The sequence below is a fragment of the Cervus canadensis genome, chromosome 13, assembly GCF_019320065.1.
Source record: "Cervus canadensis isolate Bull #8, Minnesota chromosome 13, ASM1932006v1, whole genome shotgun sequence".
NCBI classification, from domain to species: Eukaryota; Metazoa; Chordata; class Mammalia; order Artiodactyla; family Cervidae; genus Cervus; species Cervus canadensis.
In genome coordinates this window covers 52729935-52752193 of record NC_057398.1, presented here as the reverse complement: position 1 = coordinate 52752193, position 22259 = coordinate 52729935, and the positions used below count along the sequence as shown (strand labels likewise).

Below are 22259 nucleotides of genomic sequence, written 5' to 3'. Positions count from 1 at the left end.
AACATCAGGAAATAATTATAAAGCTGCTCTCCTTATTTTTCCAATCTCATGTGGAACCTTCCCCCACCCATTAAAGTGAACTGACTGTATGACTCACGTATTAAGCAAATACTGAGCTCCACCTGTCAGGTACTGTAGGGGGCAGGAGATAAAGCGGGGCGCACACAGGTAAGACCCCTTCCACCCTGGCTGGAAGGCTGGGCGGAGAAGGACGGGGAGAGGGAGACAGAAAGGAGGTAAGTGAAATACAGATTGTGTTAAATGTTGATAAGTGATGAGACAAAACAGAATGAGGTAAGCTGTGGAGTGGGGGTGGTGAAGGAAGTGGGCGGGTGCTCTGGAATTCAGATAGGAACTCTGTCAGCTGACCTTTGAGTCAAAGATCTGAAGGAAGGGAGGGAACAAAGCCTCTGAGAAGAGGGACTGGTCCAGAGAACAGCTTGCACAAGGTCCCCGTGGGGGACAGCCTGGTGGTCAGGGAATGGCAGTAAGAGGGCAACAGCCGGAATGAAGCAGAATGAAGTGGAGAGAAAGTAGAGCAAAATGGGACCAGAAAAGTACTGGGGCCAAATCCACATCTGAGGCCTTTGTAAGGACTTTGGCTTTGACTCTTGGTGAGCCAGGAACCCACTGGAGAGTTACAAGTTGAGAAGTGACACAGTGTGATTTTGTATTTAACACTCTGTTTTTGAGGATACAGAGTAGGAAGCCAATTAGGAGGCACTGCAGTAATCCAGGTGAGAGATGATGGCTTAGACTGGGGTTGATGGTGTTAGGACCCTGGCAGTAGTCCAGAGAATTTCCTGATGGATTTAAGGTGAGGTGTGATTATAGGAGAAGAATCAGAATGCCTCCAATGTTTTAGGTCTGAGGATCTGGAAGAATAGAGTTGCCATTTGCTGAAATGGGAAGAATGCCAGAGGAGTAGATGGGAGCGTGTGAGTGGGGGCTGGGAGGAGGGGGGTGGTTTCAGGAAGGAGAAGGGTGCACTGAAAGTATGAGCAGATTTAGACATGAGGTTGGAGGCGTCTGTTAGACCTCCAAGAAGAGATGGCAAGTAGACAGTGGGATCTATGCATCTGAGATTCAGGGAGATAAAAACGTTGGATATAAATGGGTGTAGATAGTATTTAAAGTCATAGGGATGGGGAATACGTGTGGATCTATGGCTGATTCATGTCAATGTATGACAAAACCCACTGAAAAAATAAATAAATAAAGGGGAAAAAAAAAAAAAAGCCATAGGGCCAAATGAGGAGTAGATAAAAATCAGGATGAGTCTAGTGGCTGAGTCCTGGGGTACTCCAATATTGAAAGATCAGGAATCCCAAAGGGTGTGTTAATTACATGATACTCTTGGGAGCAATCCTTGATAAACTAGATATTGTTTTTTGTTGTTTTTTTAAGAAAAAACTAGAGGTTATCATAAGAATTAAAGTATATTGTAGGAAATATTTGACCCTCCAAAATATCACTTCCCAGGTGGCACAGTGGTAAAGAATCTGCCTGCCAATGAAGATACACAGATTCTACCCCTGGGTTGGGAAGATACCCTGGAGAAGGAAATGATAACGCACTCCAGGATTCTCGCCTGGGAAATCCCATGGACAGAGGAACCTGGTGGGCTAAGTACAGTCCATGAGGTTGCAAAGAGTTGGACACAACTTAGCGACTAAACAGCAATATCACTTACAAAACATCTCAGTCTAGGTACTTGGTGTGAAGTTGGTGGTGCTCCCAAGATTTTGGTAAATAATCCACACTTCAATATTGAGCCCCCTCTACATGACAGACACAGTGGTTACAAAGAGGAATTTTGCATGGCATATTCTGAAGTGTCCATTAGGTGGCAGAAAACTTCACTAAACAGACTATAAACTAGACCTCTCTCTCTCTCCCTCCCTCGTTCTCTCTCACCAATACCATGGCCTTTGAACACTCTGATTTTAAAGATGAATATGTCTATTTCATGCATAACAGTATTTTGAAAAACAGAAACTACAATTTTCTTCAGAAAGCCAACAGGTATCATTTGTCACGTCCAACTCTGCAACCCCACGGACTGCAGCGTGCCAGGCTCCCCTGTCCTTCACTATCTCCTAGAGTTCACTCAGATTCGTGTTCATTAAGTTGATGATGCCATCCAACCATCTCATCCTCTGTTGTCCCCTTCTCCTCCTGCCCTCAATCTTTCCCAGCATGAGTTGGCTCTTCACATCAGGTGGCCAAAGTATTGCAGCTTCAGCTTCACCATCTGTCCTTTCAGGGTTGATTTCCTTTAGCATTGACTGATTTGATCTCACTGTCCAAGGGACTCTCAAGAGTCTTCTTCAGCACCACAGTCCTAAAGCATCAATTCTTTGGCCCTCAGCCTTCTTTATGGTCCAACTCTCACATCCGTACATGACTACTGGAAAAACCATAGCTGTGACTATACAGACCTTTGTCAGCAAAGTGATGTCTCTACTCTTTAATATGCTGTCTAGGTTTGCCATAGCTTTCCTTCCAAGGAACAATTACCTTTTAATTTCCTGGCTGCAGTCACTCTCCACAGTGATTTTGGAGCCCAAGAAAATAAAATCTGTCACTACTTCCACTTTTTCGCCTTCTATTTGCAATGAAGTGATGGGACCAGATGCCATGATATCATTTGTTTGTAATACAACAAGGATGAGCCAGGTAAATGAAGGATGAACGACTTCGTTTGGTTTGGAAATAGATCCGAGTTAGGAGATGATTTGGAAAGGGGGTAAATTGACTATGAGACGGCTGGGCCTTCCTTATTCTTAAACTTTTGATGTTTAAGCTTTTCCGCTTGGGGCAAGGCAAGAAGGCCTGAGAAAGCGAAAAGCAAAAAAAAAAAAAAAAATCTCTTGAAAAAAACAAACAAGACGTCTTTGCTTGCTGTTGGTTCTTTCTGCAGTGCACCACATGACTAAATCACAAGTCTGTTCAATTTAGAAGTCACATTTCTTCCTGCTCTCCTTAGGGAGCTAGTCCTCAGGCTGGCTTGCCCATTGTGATCACCAGGGAAGCCTTGAAAATAACTGACGCCATGTCCCCCTCCTAGAGATTGTGGGTCTCGTATGTGTCCCAGCCTTGAAATTTTAAAAAAGGACTCCCAGGTAATCCTAACATGCAGACAACTTTGAAAGCCACAGGGTTTATTTAATGTCGAATGTGTAAATACATCTGACCTTCCCACAACTCAAATATGTTCCGCCCTGTAAGACGCACACAAGAGAACCTTTCCACGTCAGCACAGTCAAGGCTTTCAAAACCATACATAACCAGTTAGAGCAATGAAAGAAAAAGCAGAGGAATAACATTGGTGAGTTGTTTTTTGAAAGTGTTTTAAATTTCTTCTGATCGTATAGAACACTTTATTTCTCATAGCACTGACAATATTTAGTTTTGCAGTAGTATTAGGCTCAGCATATTTAAATACCAAGTTACAATGTTTTGTTTGTTCATTTTGGTTTTTTGCTGGTCTTTGGCGTCAGAAACTAAGTGGTAACAACTCTTCCTAGTCCTTAGCAAGACTCTTCTGTGATACACTGCCACTCAGTCAGTCAGGAAACACCCTGTGCATCCTTGAGACTCCTCAGGGGACCCTGCGCTGAGAGGGTCTCACGTCACCTTGGTTTAGATAACAAATTTAACCCTTGACAGGTTTTTGGTAACTCTGACAGAGGCATAAATTCAGCATCGTACCAATTTGGTGACTGATTCATACATACGTAAACATGTATATGTGTGTGTGTATTCAATATTATTTTCTCGCCCATAAAATATTTAAAGAATTCAATCTGTTTTTCATTTTGATAGGTGGCTGATAATTGGCTTACTTATATGTATTATGACTACTGACTTATTTGGAATTATTTCTAACATTTTATTGGAAATTATTTCTAGTATTTTAATTTTTCATGCTTTTCCTTTGTTCTCTTTCTTCCCTCTTTATTGCCTTCTGTTGGATGTTTATTTCCTTTAATTTTTTTCTACCGGTTTTGAGCTATATATTCTAATTCCATTATTTTTCTAGTTGCTTTTAAATTGTCAACATACATACTAATCTCCTATTCAAAACAATACTTAAAGAGGTCAGCCCCTCATATTTTTGTTATTATTGTCTAATACTTAATACTTCTTTGTTTTTATACAATGCCAAACCAAATTAGAGTTTTTAAGAGTCACTATTAAGATTAGCCACTTTGTTTGCTCACTTATTTACATTGGTTTCTCGCATCTCTTGCTTCTGCACTTTCCTTCTAACTGACGTATACTCTTAAATTATTCAATCAGTGAAGATGCAGGAATGGTTAAGTTTTTATAGGTCATAAAATGTCATTATTTCACTCTCAATAATTGTTTAGCTGGCATGGATGGACCTAGATTATCATATAAAGTAAAGTAAGTCAGACAGAGAAAGGCAAATATCATATGATATCACTTATATGAGGAATCTAAAAATAATGATACAAATGAACTTATTTAAAAAAACAGAAATAAGCTCACAGACATCGAAAGCAAAGATATGGTTACCAAAGGGGAAAGTGGGGAGAGGGGAGGAGTAAATTAGGAGTTTGAAATGAACATATACACTTTATTATATATAAAATAAACACGAAGACCTATTGTATAGCACAGGGAACTATATTCAATATCTTGTAATAACCTGTAGTGGAAAAGAGTCTGAAACAATATACATACATAAAACTGAACCACTTTGCTGTACACCTGAGACTAATTAAGTTGGTGCAAAAGTAATTGTGGTTTCAGACCACAAATTTTAAATCATTATAACTAGGCTCAAATATATCTTTATTAATCAAAATAGGAACCATTACAACCAACACATTTTTGCCAACAATAAATAAGTTTGTTTATTCCTGTCGTGTAAAAATCCATGCTTCAGGATTCTACAAACACTCATTTTCTGCATCCTGCTGGTTGTGGAAGCGTTTTCCCTTCAAAAAGTTGCCAAGATGCTTGAACAAGTGGTAGTCAGTTGGCAAAAGGTCAGTTGAATGTGGCGGATGAAGCAAAACCTTATAGTTCAATTCGTTCAACTTTTGAAGTGTTGGTTCTACAACGTGCAATCGGGCATTGCCTTGGAGAAGAACTGGGCCCTTCCTATTGACCAATGCAGACTGCAGATGTTGCAGTTTTCAGTGCATCTCATTGATTTGCTGAGCATACTTCTCAGATGTAATGGTATCACTGAAATTCAGAAAGCTATAGTGAATCAGCCTGGCAGCAGACTGCCAGTGACCATGACATTTTTTTGGTGCAAATTTGGCTACGGAAGTGCTTTGGAGGTTCTTCTTGGTTCAACCACTGAGCTGGTTGTCACCAGTTGTCATATAAAATCCACTTTTCATTGCACGTCACAATCTGATCAAGAAATGGTTCATTGTTGTTGCCTAGAATAAGAGAAGATGACACTTCAACACGATGATTTTTTTGATTTGGGCTCAGCTCATGAGGAACCCACTTATTGAGCTTTTCCACCTTTTCAATTTGCTTCAAATGCTGAACAACCATAAAGTGGCTGACATTGAGTTCTTCAGCAACTTAAGGGGATCAACTTTGATGATGGCTCTCAATTGATTATTATCAACTTCCAATGACTGGTCACTGAACTCCTCATCTTCAAGGCTCCCATCCCCTTTGCAAAACTTCTTGAACCACCCCTGCACTGTAATTCATTAGCAGTTCCTGGGCCAAATGCATTGCTGATATTGTGAGTTGTCTCTGCTGCTGTATGACCCATTTTGAACTCAAAAAAGGAAATCACTCGAATTTGCTTTTTGTCTAACCATTTCCATAGTCTAAAGTATATATAAAATAAACAGCAAGTAATAAATCATTGGCAAAAAAAAAAAAAACAAAGGGAGAAATGCACATTCAGTTCAGTTCTGACTCTTTGCGACCCCATGGACTGCAGCATGCCAGGCTTCCCTGTCCATCACCAACTCCTGGAGCTTACTCAGACTCATGTCCATCGAGTCAGTGATGTCATCCAACCATCTCATTCTCTGTCATCCCCTTCTCCTCCTGCCTTCAATCTTTCCCAGCATCAGGGTCTTTTCAAATGAGTCAGTTCTTTGCATCAGGTGGCTAAAGTATTGGAGTTTCAGCTTCAACATCAGTCCTTCCAATAAATATTCAGGCTGATCTCCTTTAGGATGGACTGGTTGGACCTCCTTGCAGTCCAAGAGACTCGCAAGAGTTTTCTCCAACACCACAGTTCAAAAACATCAATTCTTCGGTGCTCAGCTTTCTTTGTAGTCCAACTCTCACATCCATACATGACTACTGGAAAAACTGTAACTTTGACTATACAGACTTTTGTTGGCAAAGTAATGTCTCTGTTTTTTAAAATGCTGTCTAGGTTTGTCATAGATTTTCTTCCAAAGAGCAAGCATCTTTTAATTTCATGGCTGCAGTCACCAACTGCAGTGGTTCTGGAGCCCCACAAAATAAAATCTGTCACTATTTTGATTGTTTCCCCATCTATTTGCCATGAAATGATGGGACTGGATGCATGATCTTAGTTTTCTGAATGTTGAGTTTTAACCCAACTTTTTCACTCTCCTCTATAACATAGCCACATTTATTTAAGAATGTATTCCAGCATCAAAGGCAAGTGTCAACAATGCAAAACCACAATTATTTTGCCCCAACCTAATAAAAATAACAATTGTTTAACTGGATATTGAATTCTTTCTAAAAATGTTTTCAATTTTTTATTCAAGTATAGTTGGTTATAATGTTTTGTTGGTTTCTGGTGTACAGCAAAATGTACACCAGAAAATATGTATGTGTATATTCAGTTCAGTTCAGTTCAGTTCAGTCGCTCAGTTGTGTCTGACTCTGCAACCCCATGGACTGCAGCACGCCAGGCCTCCCTGCCCATCACCAACTCCCAGAGTTTACTCAAACTCATGTCCATTGAGTCGGCAATGCCATCCAACCATCTCATCCTCTGTCATCCCCTTCTCCTCCTGCCTTCAATCTTTCCCCAAATCAGGGTCTTTCCAAATGAGTCCCCTCTTCACACCAGGTGGCCAAAGTATTGGAGCTTCAGCTTCAGCATCAGTCCTTCCAGTGAACACCCAGGACTGATCTCCTTTAGGATGGACTGGTTGGATCTCCTTGCAGTCCAATGGACTCTCAAGAGTTTTCTCCAACACCACAGTTCAAAAGCATCAATTCTTCAGTGCTCAGCTTTCTTTATAGTCCAACTCTCACATCCATGCATGACTACTGGAAAAACCATAGCCTTGACTAGATGGACCTTTGTTGACAAAGTAATGTCTCTGCTTTTTAATATGCTGTCTAGGTTGGTCATAGCTTTCCTTCCAAGGAGTAAGCATCTTTTAATTTCATGGCTGCAATCACCATCTGCAGTGATTTTGGAGCCCAAAAAAGTAAAGTCAGCCACTGTTTCCACTGTTTCCCCATCTATTTGCCATGAAGTGATGGAATCGGATGCCACAATCTTAGTTTTCTGAATGTTAAGCTTTAAGCCAGCTTTTTCACTCTCCTCTTTCACTTTCATCAAGAGGCTCTTTAGTTCTTCTTCACTTTCTGCCATAAGGTGGTGTCATCTGCATATCTGAGGTTATTGATATTTCTCCTGGCAATCTTGATTCCAGCTTGTGCTTCTTCCAACCCAATGTTTCTCATGATGTACTCTGCATATAAGTTAAATAAGCAGGGTGACAATATACAGCCTTGACATACTCCTTTTCCTATTTGGAACCAGTCTGATGATCCATGTCCAGTTCTAACTGTTAGTTCCTGACCTGCATACAGGTTTCTCAAGAGGCAGGTCAGGTGGTCTGGTATTCCCATCTCTTTCAGAATTTTCCACAGTTTATTGTAATCCACACAGTCAAAAGCTTTGGCATAGTCAATAAAGCAGAAATAGATGTTTTTCTGGAACTCTCTTGCTTTTTCGATGATCCAGCGGATATTGGCAATTTGATCTCTGGTTCCTCTGCCTTTTCTAAAACCAGCTTGAACATCTGGAATTTCATGGTTCGCATATTGCTGAAGCCTGGCTTGGAGAATTTTGAGCATTACTTTACTAGCATGTGAGATAAGTACAATTGTGCGGTAGTTTGAGCATTCTTTGGCATTGCCTTTCTTTGGGATTGAAATGAAAACTGACCTTTTCCAGTCCTGTGGCCACTGCTGAGTTTTCCATATTTGCTGACATATTGAGTGCAGCACTTTCACAGCATCATCTTTTTACTTAACTTTTCAGATTCTTCTCCCTTACAGATTATTACAAAATATTGAATATATTTCCTTGTGCTATACAGTCAGACCTTGATATTTATGGATATTGAGTTCTTTACAACAATAATCAATTGTTTCTGAGCTCAACTGATGCTGATTTTAAGTTAGCTTATAGACTAATCTGCCCATCTATTATAAAATTTACGATTTTCCATAATTTCTATTATTTATTTATTTTTAAATTTTTATTTATAATTTTTGGCTACACAGCGTCTCATTGCTGCATGAGAAATTTCTCTAGTTGCAGTGCTCGGGCTTCTCGTTTCAGGTGACTTCTTTTTAGTTGCAGAGCACAGGCTCTAGAGGGTGGGCTCAGTAGTTGTAACTCAAAGGCTTAGCTACCGCATGGCGTGTGGAGGCTTCCCAGAGCAGGGAGCAAATCCTTGTCTCCTGCATTGGCAGCCAGGTTCTTAACCACTGGACCATGAGAGAATTCCAAGATTTTCCATAATTTCTATGATCAGGTTTGATTTTCTTTTATCCATTTTAGTATTCTCATGTTACTAATATTTGAAAATTTGTGTCTTTCTTCAAATATGGAAAATTCATAGCCATTACTTCTTCAAACATCACCTCCCCCATTATTTCTATTCACTTTTTTGGAACTTCCATTAAATGTATACTGAACTTTCTCATCTATGCTTTAGCTCAAAACTTTGCTTTCATCTTAACAGAATATATACATATTTTAATATATATTTCATGGCAGTAAAGTTGCTCAGTCATGTCTGACTGTTTGCGACACCATGGACTGTAGCCTACCAGGCTCCTCTGTCCATGGGATTTTCCGGGCAGGAGTACTGGAGTAGGTTGCCATTTCCTTCTCCAGGTGATCTTCCCGACCCAGGGATCAAACCCGGGTCTCCCTCATTGTAGGCAGACGCGTTTACCGTCTGAGCCACCAGAGAAGTCCATATTTCATGGTAACAGAATATATATGTATATGTGTATACATATATGTATATATATATATCTTTAAGCTGTTTTCTGAGAGATTTCCTCCAATTTCTTTACTATGTTCAATCTACATCCAACCTATCCTATGGTCCTGTATATTTCATTTCTGGAATTTCTGTTTGGTTCTTTTTTCAAATCAAACTGCTCCTTCTGGATTTTAGAATGTTTTGCTTCCTTTACCTTTTGGAATATATTAAACACACTCATTTCTAAAGATTTTTTAATGTGGACCATTTTTTTTTAAAGTCCTCATTGAATTTTCTTATGTTTTGGTTTTTTGGCCCCGAGGCATGGGCAATCTTAGAGCCCCAACCAGAAATCAAACTCATACCCCTCGCATTGGAAGGTGAAGTCTTGATCACTGAATCTCCATCATTTTTAAAGCTTTTTAAAAGATTTTAAAACTGTCCTTCATTTTTAAAGTTTCGTGTTTATCGTTCCTCATTCTTGGATGAGGGCTCTTCCAATTTTTTTCCATTTCATTTCCTGAACCCTCCTCCTGATGGTTGGTTTGGTCATATGGTTTGTAAGTATTTGCAGTGAGTGCCTCCTTAGGGCATTTTTTGCAGTGGAGGTCCAGTGTTCCCAGTCTGGTTGAACTCTCCTTCCAGTGTTATTTGCATTTGCATCTGAGAGTTCTGTGAACTGCGATGACTTCAGGTCACTCAACTTCATTTCAGGTCCAGATGAGACTATGAACTTGGGCCACAAGCCAGTATGTGGTCCTGGCCTGGGGCTCACATGGCCCATAGTGTTTTTCAGGTGACTATTTCTACCCATGTTGCCTTGGGAGATGATAAATTATTTTGCCACTTTTATAGACCAGCAGATAGTTTTTCTCCTCCATATTTTATAATAAGATGGTACTTTATTATCTTAGTTTTATGCAGGTTGCTTCATTTCATCCCCTTACACTCATGGGATTTGTGATTTAAGACTCTGTCCTCTCTACACCAGTATTAAAGCCCTAGCCTCAAGGCCTATATCTAATTCTGAAATCCCAGGAACCATCTCAGCTTCAGCTCATCATATGATTTTGAGTTTCCTCTCTTTTCCTGACACCTAACCTGGATTTCTTTTTTTCTTCCTTTTCTCCTCCTTTCCTCCTCCTTCCTTCCTACCTCCCTTAATCCTTCCCTTTCTCTCTCTCTGACTCTCTCTCTTTATTACTTCCTTAAGGGCAGCCTGATTTAATGTTTTGTTTGTTTAATTTTATCCAGCATTTCTGTATGTTTCAAACAGGAAGGAAAATTCTTCCACATCAGCTCAGCCTCCCAGGTTTGCTGATATAATCTTAAAATATATGAAAGATTAAGAAAATAGTGTTAGGTGTTTTGCTCTCAAAAAAAGATAAGAAAAATATTAGAGCAGTGCCTGATATATACACACCATTAAGTGATAAGTACTTCACAACAGCTAGACTTTATTAAATGCTTTCTATTTGCTAAGAGCTGTACCAACTCCTGTATGTGTCTTTCCTCATTTACTCCTTAATTTTACAAGGTCAGTAATAAGTTTACACACATTTTCAAGCTATATTATTCTTTATAGATGAAGAAACTGAGACATCAGAATATTAAGTAGTAACATTTTGAACCTAGGAACTCTGGCTCCAAGCTTGCTAGTTGTGTTAAGATTTAACCTAAATATAATAAAATTCATATTAAGTCTAGATTTTTATTCATTTTAACAAATATATGCAGTCAAGTAACCACCACTACAATCATGCTATCTATGAGAACAGTCCCCTCACCCACATAAGTTCCCTTGGCCCCTTTGTAGTCAATCTTCTCCTCTATCCTCTCAGTCCTAGCAAACACTGATCTGTGTTCTACTAATAAAATTTCAAATAAACAGAATCATACAGTATCTGGCATCTTTTACTTTGCATAACGCTCTTGAGATTGCTTCAGAGTATTACAAATATTTGTTGTCCAATAACATTTAATCACTGAGCAGTATTGCATTGCACAGATATACCACATTTTGTTCATCTTTTTACCAGTTGATGGACATTTGGATTGTTTTCAGTTTGGGGCTCTTATAAATAAAGTTGCTAAGAATGTTCACATATACATCTTTAGACTGACATATGTTTTTGTTTCTCTTGGGTAAATATCTAGACATGGAATTACAAGATTATGTGGTAAGTATATGTTTTTTAGAAACTGCTAGATAGTTTTCTGGGCTTCCTTGATGGCTCAGCAGGTAAAGAAGCCACTTTCAATGCAGGAGACACAGGAGATCGGGTTCAGTCCCTGGGTTGGAAAGATCCCATGGCGGAGGAAAATGGCAAACCCACTCCAGTATTCTTCCCTGGAGAATCCCATGGACAGAGGAGCCTGGCGGGCTACAATCCATGGGGTCTCAGAGTTAGACACACCTGACACAAACCGTTTCCCAAAGTGGCCATACCATTTGCAGTCCCACTAGCAAGCAATGTATGAAGGTTCTAGTTGCTTCATTTATTCCTCATCTCTTGTTATTGTTAGTCTTTAATTTTTTCCTTCCAGTGACTATGTTATGATATGACATATGGTTTCCACTTGTATTTCTCTAATGACTAATGACATTGAGCACTTCTCCTAAATTTATTTGCCATCTATAAATCTTCAGTAAAGTGTCTATTCAGATTCTTTGCCCCTATTTAAATTGAGTTGTTTATATTTTATAAATTGCAGTGGTTTTTTAAAAATATGTTCTCAAAATAAGTCCCTTATTAGATATATAGGTGGCAAATATTTTCAGCTGTTGTGTGTAAAGATTGTACTCTTAACCACTACTTGTATTGCTCCTTAATATTTATTGAAATAACAGGAATTTCCACAGGGTGATGGACACTTCCTACTAGCAGCTGTGGATTTTGCAATTAATAAGGGGTAAAGGAACCCTGCTGACGTATTTGTTTGAAGAAATGTGAAGTTCACATTTTCACTGCTAATTAAATCTTTTCCATTTTGGTACATAGCTAAACAATCCTCCATTGGATTTGAAAAATTGATGAGATCATGGTTGTGATTACCTGTGAACTCTTTGTCTTCACAATCCATCAAAAATAACTAAATAATCAGCAAAGGCTTCCCTGGTGGTTAAGACTCTGCCCTTGCACTGCAGAGGGTGAGGGTTTGATCCCTGGTTGGGGAACTAAGATACCACCCACTGCACAAAATGGCCAAAAATGGAAAAGAAAATGACTAGACATGTCTCTGCTATATAACACTCTACTGGACAACTTATTCTAAAGTGTCCTGATTTTCACTTACTAGTTGTTTCCTTATGGAGAAAGACAATTTCCAGCAGTTAGAACTAGAGAAGAGTGGACCTTCCAAAAGGACAACTCCCAGAAGAATTATCCATTTTGCTGATGGAGACATCATGGAAGAATATAGCACAGAGGAGGAGGAAGAGGAAGCTAAAGAACAGAGAACAAATTCAACACTTGATCCTGTAAGTTTAGATTATCATTAGTGAGCATGGGCGTTGAGTGAATGAGAGATAAAACCAACAAGTTTTGTCAAAAATAGTTTTAAGTTAACTCCTTGTTCTCTTTGGTTTGCTTTCTGGAGCCGTGTACAATCAACTTATAATTTTGATCATCTTAGTTTTCTCATCTATAAGAGAGAAAATGGAACCTATTACAAAGCATTTTGAAGCCTTTACACCGCAGACTCTGCAGTCATCACTTCTGTTATTAATTACTCTAACCTGGTTTCCCTTTCTTGTTCTTTTTCAGTCTAAACTTGCCTGGGGGCCCTACCTATGGTTTTGTGCAGGGCAAATAGCAAGAACCTCATTTTCTAGTAAGTACTGCTAAGGTTATTTTTTGTTGTTGTTGTTGTCTTTTTCTGTCATAAATATAGGCTTATAGACCCTCAGAGTTAGATGAGACTTGAAGTGGTTTAATGCACTCCACGGCATTCTGAAGATCTATCCACTTCCAGATCTACACTGGAACATTCCCGAAGGCATAGAACCTCACATCTTCAGGGAGACCTTGCCATCTTTTCCCAGCTCTTGTTAGTAAACTCTATCTTCCTTTAAATCTTCTTTTAGAGTTTTTCCCCTTGATTCTAGTTGTCTCTTTTCAAGGCCAGACAAAACCAATCTAGATTCCTCTTTCATAGGACAGAGTTTCAAACATTTGAAGACAATAGTCAGTCCTCACTGAGTGGACTCTTCACATGAATAAACTTCCAAGTTCTTTCTTGATTTTAACTATTGTTATCTGACACAGTTCCCAGTTCCCTTGTCATAATCATTCTTTTATAAGCAAGAATGTTATTGACCCCTCTCAAGGAGATAATGAATGGCCTAAGTGGCTATTTATAAGAGAAAATGAAAGTGAAGTCGCTCAGTTGTGTCCGACTCTTTGCGACCCCATGGACTGTACCCTGCCAAGCTCCTCCGTCCATGGGATTCTCCAAGCAAGAATACTGGAGTGGGTTGCCATTTCCTTCTCCAGGGGATTTTCCTGACCCAGGATTTGAACCCAGGTCTCCTGCACTGCAGGCAGACTCTTTACCTTCTGAGCCACTAGGGCTCCTGTATTTATTTATTTATAAGAGATGAATGGTAAATCTTGTTTTGTTTGACTTTCACCAATTAAAAAAAAAACACAATTGGCAACATCTAATTACTACTTCCTTCTAATTCATATATACTTACGTATATGATGGGCTTCCCTGGTGGCTCAGTGGGTAAAGAATCTGCCTGCAATGTGAGCCGGGCTCGATCTCTGGGTCAGGAAGATCCCCTGGAGGAGGAAATGGCAACCCACTCCAGTGTTCTCGCCTGAAATATCCCATGGACAGAGGAGCTTGACGGGGTACAGTCCACAGGGTTACAAAGAGTTAGACACAACTGAGCAACTAAGCAAACCTGTATATGATGGGGGAAAACAACTTTAAAAATCTGAGAAAATAGAAAGCATAGCTCTTAGGAATTGATTTCCATTCATTCATTAAATAAACATTTACTGAATACTCATACGCTCAGCACTGCGCAGGACCCTAGGACTCAAAGACAAATGGCAGTCTTTGCTTTCAAGGACCTTAATATTTGATGAATAGTACTGGCCAGTAAACATGCTTATAATGATACTTTGTTGTTACAATTTCCAGGGTAGGAGGAGTGTAGGGACTATAGACTAGAGTACTCAGGAATGGTGACCTCTGGAGGAGACACCTTAAGAAAGTTCTGAAAGTATGTCTGGCCAATACCAGCTTGGGGACCATGAAAGTGACTGGGGGTGGGGGGGAGGTCTTTAAATTACATTAAGGGTGATTTAGTCAGATGGTATGAGCCCTAAGTGCTTTTAGGTCAAGGTAGAGAGTTAGTAATTTGGAAATTACTTTAGAGATCCAGGTGAATACTGACCTTGTGTGCGCCTGCTAAGTTGCTTTAGTCAGTGTCTGACTCTTTGCAACCCTACGGCCCATAGCCCACTAGGCTCCTTTGTTCATGGGATTCTCCAGGCAAGAATACTGGAGTGGATTATTGAACCCAGGGACTGAACCTACTTCTCTTACATCTCTTACATTGACAGGAGGGTTCTTTACCACTAGTGCCACCTGGGAAACCCCCAATACTGACCTTACCTTGGCCAAAACACATTGGCAGAAGAAATGCTTCTTCTAGAGACTTCTATGTTTTAGTTAGGGCAAGACTGTTTGAAGATGTAAAATGTTCTTGAGGGATGGAAACTTAAAAGATTAGATCGGGTTAAAAAAAGCAAAACTCAGCACAGCAATATGAGAGTGTGAAGGAGAATGGGGACTACAGTGATTTCCACGTGGGCTTAGATTTCACATGACAGGGATAGGACACACGGGGAATCTATCCATCTCTGGGCTCCAAATAGAATTGTAATCTTAAAGAGCTTCTGCCTGGGGGTTCCAGAATATAGTGGAGGCATAAATATGCCAACAGTCAGTATCCTGATCTCTACACAGAGACTTTGGTGAGAACTAGAACCCAGATGACACTGGTAATTAATTTCTCCAATTTAAAATTCTAGTAGGTCATAAACAGGAAAACGTCCTGAGATGCTAACATTTTAGAAACTTCTCTTACGCACATGTACTGGGCACTGTGGCAAACAAAAAGATTAAAGAGCTAGAGTATTTCTGAAAGGATAAAGCACGTTTAAAAAAAAAAACAACAGAGTGTCATTTGATGATGTAAGAGCAGTATCTTTAGAAGTGGAATGAATCATGGGAATCACAAAGTCCTCTAATGGGCAGAGGCGCATCAGAAGTCCTACATGTTTTGATGTTGCTCATTTCTAAAGTCTTCATTGAATTTGTTACATTATTGCTTCTGTTCTATGTTTTGGGGTTTTGGCCACAAGACCTGTGGGATCTTAGCTCCCCCACTGGGAATCAAACCTGCACCCCTTGAATCGGAAAGAGAAGTCTTAACCACTGGACCGACAGGGAAGTCTTAGTTCTGTACTTTTAAGGGAAAACGTCTCTAGGAGAGACCTTCTGGAAACCACTCATTATTCATGCTAACCCTTTACTCCCGACCCTAACAATCCCTGAGGCTGCAAGCCACCTTGTTACTGAAGTGAAGGCAGATAAAGAAAGCCTTAAATTGCTGCTTAGGGAGTTTTTTGTTTTGTTTTGTTTTGTTTTTTTGATGCATGGAGGAATTTCTGACATGGGTCTTGGTAATACTGGATTTAACTTTTGGTATAATTTGCAATGTACTCACAGCTGATGATCAGATGACATACATGCAGATGGACAACATCTATTCTGATTGCTTGGGACCTGTACTTGTTATTAGGTATTTTGAAGATCTCTTGATATATTCACCTGAAAAAGATAGTTTAGATGCCATCCTATGTGAAGATACAAGATTTAACAAATTCTCTTTGAGTCCTAAAATTTGTGAGAGTCTACAGCAATTAAAATATCTTGTCAGCCTTGAAGGTAAGTGTAATAGTAGACAATCTGTGGGCAAGTTGAAACTCTTGGCATCTCCACAGACTTTAAGTTTTCATTCTTAACTCAGATTACCAAAGTGCTTCTTCTTTCTTCTAGCCTGTGAATTCCTTGGTGAACGATTTGCTGTCTTCTTTGGTCTTCATCAGCCCAAGTACCAGTATATGTTAAATGAGTACTGCAGAACAAGAAGTAAGGTATGTGACATCCTGATGGGGACAGCAAGAGCCCTGAGATGGAATATTGGGTGTTTCTGATCTGGGCCCATAGAGAGGAGCATTTCCCACTTGGTATTTCACGTACTGCAGTTTCACTGAGCTCCCATGGTCAGACTGACTTATTTTTCTAAGGTGCCTCACCCCATGAAGTTTATTAATATTTGCCTCTGGTGTGAAGTTAGAACATCACGAGATAGGTTGTAGAAAGTGGTGTGAAACCTGAGTTTGCTTAAAGGAGAAGCTTCTTAGAAGGGTGTCTCTACAAGATATAGAGGTCAGAGGTATTGGGTTTATAGGTAAACATTTCCTTATTTCTCTTTATATTAGCAAAGTGACAAGGGAAGTGAAGAGAATGGATCAAAGGCCCAACCAGCCAATGTTCCTAATGAGAAATGTCACCTGGAGGCCAGGGGCCATGAGTATGGAACAAGACTACGAGATGTTGCGGAGGGCATTTCTCAGTGGAGTGCCTCATCCAAGGAGGGCCTGATGGCAGATTCCAGCTCCTGATGGGCAGTGGGGGTGATGGGGGTGGAGGTGGGGGTGGTGGGAGGTGGGGGGGTGGGCTATGGTTCCCCCGGATTTCTGTTCCCTGGTCATTGATTACCATGGCAACAGCACCACAGGTGGTGCTTCTGAGCCAGATCTGATCTTAATCTCTTTGTGATTTATTCTCCGTTAGCCAGGAATTGCAAGCCATCATGAGAACAATTGTGGTTTCTTTCTCAATATACATTTTTATTTATAAGCCCTGAAACACAACTCCACCCCAGTGATGCAAGTCCTGTCCATCAGTTGTGGGCTTAGTATTGATATTTGCATAGTAGTGGAAGTGCCTGATGGAGGAGGGCATGGCAACCCACTCCAGTATCCTTGCCTGGAGAATCCCATGGACAGAGGAGACTGGTGGGCTACAGTCCGTAGGGTTGCAAAGAGTTGGACATGACTGAAGTGACTAAGGACAGCACAGCACATAAATGCCTTAGGGAACTTGGGCATGGGAGTTTCAGGCTAAAACTCTTTGTCAGGTGGCTAGGGTATAGAAAAGAACCCTCTGTTCCTAAAAAGAAACTTTGGGCATCATAAAGTCTAAATAAAACTTTCTTTTGGGGTTTGATACAAGGGACGTCCTTCCCTACAGCTGTACTGGTTTACTTGAGGCTTGCTTTCCCCAATTAGCAAACATTGCTAATAACTCTGTTACAACATAGCAGTCTTTGATAGTTGGGTGCATTTTTCTCCAAACACATCAAAAATAAATGGCAATCTAAATTCTACAGAAAGTATTTGGAAAAAGTGAATGACTCTCATTAACTTGTCAACAAATTTTCAAAAACTGTAAAGATCAGACATGGAAATCATAACTGCATAACACAGGGTGTGCTGGCCAAAGGTAACTATGATATACAAAACTACAGGTTTTGCAGTAATAAGACCTGAGTTCAAGCTTCAGTTCCGCTTCTTACTAGTTATATAATTTTAGATGTCTTAATTTCTGAGCCTCTGCTTGTAAAACAGGGGTTTTATTTGTTTCTCAAGGGTTATTGTTAAACAAACTGAAATAGTAAATGTGAAAACTCTTCTAAAAACTGTGAATATTAGTTGTTAATGCTTAATTAATGACTGTTATAGGCTTCCCAGGTGGTTCAGTGGTAAAGAATCTGCCTACCAAAGCAAGAGACGCAGGAAATGTGGGTTCAATCCCTGGGTCAGAAAGATCCCCTTGGAGGAGGAAATGGTAACCTACTCCAGTATTTTTGCCTGGAAAGTTCCATGGAAAGAGGAGTCTGGCAGACTACAGTCCATGGGGTTGCAAAGAGTCAGACATGACTAAAGTGACTGAGCCCATAGACTGTTACATTGAAGATCCCCAAAGAACAATGCCTTCTGGAATTCATGTCCTCATATAGCCTCACCTACATTGACTATGGCCTTGGCTATGTTACTTGCTTGGGCAAAGAGAGTAGCAAATATGACGCAACCGGATGCTTGATAAGTACTTGCACCTGGACGCTTGTCCTATTAGAAAACTTCATGTTGTAAAGAAGATTGGGCTAGATTTCTGAATGATATGATGCCACATCAAGAGACCATAACAACCCCCTACTCCCATCACTCTGAGTGCGTGACAGTCCACATTTGAACTTGCTGCCTGATTAGCTCTAGGCTTCTCCAGCAACTAGGGCTCCGTGGTGACTCAGTTGGAGGATACCCTAGCCAGCCTGCCGGCTCCCCACCCCTAAGGCTGTCAGGAAAGCCTGAGCTCTGTTCCCCACTGGGTAGGTTAGGGTTTGCTATTAGGCATACGGCTTGTCTCCCAAGAGCCCATGTCCCAGCCTCTCCATGCCGTTTTCCTGTTCCACTTTCCTGGAATGTTTATGGATAGTATACACTGTTTCAGGAGGCTTTGGGAAACTGGGACCCTCCAGGCCTCTGACGCCACCGTCTGGCCTAATCACCTGGATATACATCTCTTTGAAGGGGGCCCACTTAAAATGCATCTGAGATGGGCTGCTAAGGTAACAACAGTAATTTCCTAATTTGGTCTTGCTGCCATCGAGGCCCCAGGTCTCTCTAGGAACTTGGGCTCTCCATTATCGTTCATTCTTGGAAGCCCTGCTCCCCTCAGTCAAGGTTTCAGAGTTCCCGGAATGGATGGCTTCAGGTTAAAGGGAACCTCTATTCAGGAGCCACCTGACCTCAAGTTACAATGCTCCCAAAGTGCCAGAATTCTGCCTTCCTCCTCAAGGCTAGACTGATCGTGCTGAGTTGTACCAGTTATTCCTCCTGCCTTATTGTGTTGTGTTGGGGCCTATCCAAGCAATCAGCTCCTGCAAGCTTAGTCTGGCTGTCTCATTTACCACCATTGTTGTTGTTCAGTCACCTAGTTGTGTCCAACTCCTTGCAACCCCATGGATTGCAGCACACTAGGCCTCCCTGTCCCTCACCATTTCCTGAAGTTTGCCCAAGTTCATGTCCGTTGCATCAGTGATGCCATTCAGCCAACTCATCCTCTGAGGCCCTCTTCTCCTTCTGCCCTCAATCTTTCCCAGCATCAGGGTCTTTTCCAATGAGTCGGCTGTTTGCATCAGATGACCGACCAAAATTATTGCCACCATTATCCATTCCTATATTTTCCACCAGTTTATTTACCCAGATGGGCCATCAATAGACCAGGAAAACACTTCTCTGATATATTAATCATGAGCACCCTAGCCAAAAAAAAAGAAAAAAGAATGAGCCTCCTAGAAAGTACAACTCTTTGGTGATATTACAGACCCATGTCCACTTTCCCTAAAACACCATCATAATGTCAGATTGACTTAGTAGGAAGAGATTCTACCATTAGTCATAAACTATAACTGGAACACTCCCTACCAAAAATCTAGACAAAGAAATAGTACTTGTCACCACGCCAGACCCCACCTCTTTTCACAGAGGGTTTCCTCTTGAGTCTTTATCTCCTTCCATGACAACTAACCTTGGTCAGTAACATCTCAGTTCATTCTACCTCATTTTTATATCATTGAACCTTGGAGAAGGAGTTCCAGTCTGAGTCACTTTCCTCCCAGGAGTCATCTCTGCCTTTTGGAGACTGATGGATGCTAAGCAGTATGTACCCAGCTCTATCTGGCAGCTTCCAAGATGCAAAGATACGTTGGGAAAGGGCTAACTAACTTCTCCTTCCAGTAATATTTAAACCCAAGATTCTTGCCAGCCAAAAATATCCCCAACTAACCAATTAAGGAGCAAAAGTTTGTTGATTTAATCAATCAACTAAATTTTAATGATCATTCTGATTTCTTAACGTTTTAGGTTACTGCCACCACACTTCATTGTGTGTAATATAGGCAAATTAAAGCTAATTTTATTATTTTTCTTTTCTAATGATGGAGTCACCCTAAACCTTAACCTTGAGAGTGGAAATTCAAGAAGTCTGAAGTGATGAGAGAAGCTGTCTGGCAAATGCACACAGGCGTCTACCCTTTATCTCCATACCTCCAAACATCATTTGAGCATCTTCCTCTGGATAAACAGCCTGCCAAGAATTGTTTGGGTCTTTTTCATCTTTGCAGGCTTGTGGGAGATGATACCCTTCAATTATTCCTGTGAAAGTTTCTGTCTTCTGCCAAACTGCACCATCTCCAACCACAAGATATAATTATTTATTATACCTACAGCAAAATGAAGTCAACCACACCTTTAACCATTCTGTTTCTCGGGCAACTTATGAAGGCTTGCCAAGAGCTAGCAAATATAGTTGTCAGCTTTTCAGGCAAAAGAGGAAAAAGAATGCTGAAGTCTCTTTAGGGAAAATTTTCTGTATATGATTTCATTTATGTTGGGGACAGAGTGGGAGTGACATCAGTCTGAATTTAATTTGAGTGGACAGGATTTATACTGAGAAAAAGAAGATTAAGGTTCCCCAACAAATCATTTGAAAGGAAGTGGACACAATTTACCTGACACATTTACTTTGTCATCTTCAAGACGGCCGCAGGCCAACCAGCTCTATAAATCAGGGCAAAGTGGTAGAAACAAAATTCTGTTTAGAATTGAGTGGATTTCTATATAAAATGTCTTCGAAGATAAATGTCTCATGGTAGTCTTTAGTGGTCTTGGGGGAAAAGTTTCAGTGACAGAGAAAAATGACCCCCAAGGACAAGATGTCTCCCAAGAATGCCCTGATGGTGGGGAACGTACATCTTCAAATTCAAAGAAAGGTAGTTCTTGAAACTTTATTTCTATTTATTTATTTTTGCTGTGCTGGGTCTTCATGGTTTGTGCAGATTTTCTCTAGTGTCTTCAAGCGGGGGCTACTCTTCGCCACAGTGTGCAGGCTTCTCACAGTAGCGACTTCTGTCCTCACGTTTGGAGCGCTCCTGTTTGGAGTGCAGGCTCCAGGCGCTGGGGCTTTGGGAGCTGCAGCATGTGGCTCAGTAGTTGTGGTGCGTGAGCTTAGTTGCTGCCTGGCATGTAGGATCTTCCCAGACCAGGGATCAAACCTATGTCCCCTGTATTGGCAGGTGGATTTTTAATCACTGGACCATCATACAGTCCCTTGAAATTTCATATACAAACTTTATTAATGTTAATTTTAGGCAATTGATTGAAATATCAGTCTTCCTCATTGGCCAATGTGATAGTTTTATGTGTCAACTTGGCTAGGCTCTAATGCCCAGTTATTTAATCAAACATTAATCCAGGTGTTACTGTGAAGGTATTTTGCAGATGTGGTTCACATCCAAAAATCAGTTGACTTGACGTAAAGGACATTACTCTCAATAATGTGGATGGGCCTTATCTAATCAGTTGAAAGGCTTTATGAGAGAAAAACTGAGGTTCCTCAAAAAGGAAGAAATTCTACCTCAGGACTGCAACATCAAATCCAGCCCAACTTCCCTGGTGGCTCAGTCATAAAGAATCTGTCTGCCAATGCAGGAGACATGGGTTCAATCCGTGATTTGAGATGATCTTACATGCTGCAGAGCAACTAAGACCACATCACAACTACTGAGCCTGCGCTCCAGAGCCCAAGAGCCCCAACTACTAGAGCCCACACGCCCTAGAGCCTGGCTCCACAACATGAGTGTGTGCTAAGCAGCTTCAGTCGTGTCCGATTCTGTGCGACCCCATGGACTGTAGCCCACCAGGCTCCTCTGTCCACGGGATTCTCCAGGCAAGAATACTGGAGTGGGTTGCCACTTCCTTCTCCAGGGGATCTTCCTGACCCAGGAATCGAACCCAGGTTTCCTCAGCTCCTGCATCAACAGGCAGGCTTTTTACCACTAGCGCCACCTGGGAAGCCCCTCCACTACAAGAG

General features: G+C 40.8%; 1 protein-coding gene across 2 annotated transcripts; it reads left to right on the top strand.

The window, feature by feature from the left end:
• Positions 1 to 210: 210 nt before the first annotated feature.
• Positions 211 to 16978, top strand: FAM177B (family with sequence similarity 177 member B). 2 transcript variants are annotated; one of them, XM_043485712.1, is made up of 5 exons: positions 211 to 236; positions 12537 to 12717; positions 13004 to 13070; positions 16317 to 16414; positions 16763 to 16978. In XM_043485712.1, exons 2-5 carry the CDS (start codon positions 12547 to 12549, stop codon positions 16943 to 16945), a joined length of 519 nt encoding a protein of 172 aa, XP_043341647.1. In that variant the 5' UTR covers positions 211 to 236; positions 12537 to 12546; the 3' UTR covers positions 16946 to 16978. The 2 variants fall into 2 exon arrangements, with proteins under 2 accessions (XP_043341647.1, XP_043341646.1); XM_043485711.1 differs by lacking the exon at positions 211 to 236 and adding an exon at positions 3233 to 3331.
• Positions 16979 to 22259: the final 5281 nt, after the last annotated feature.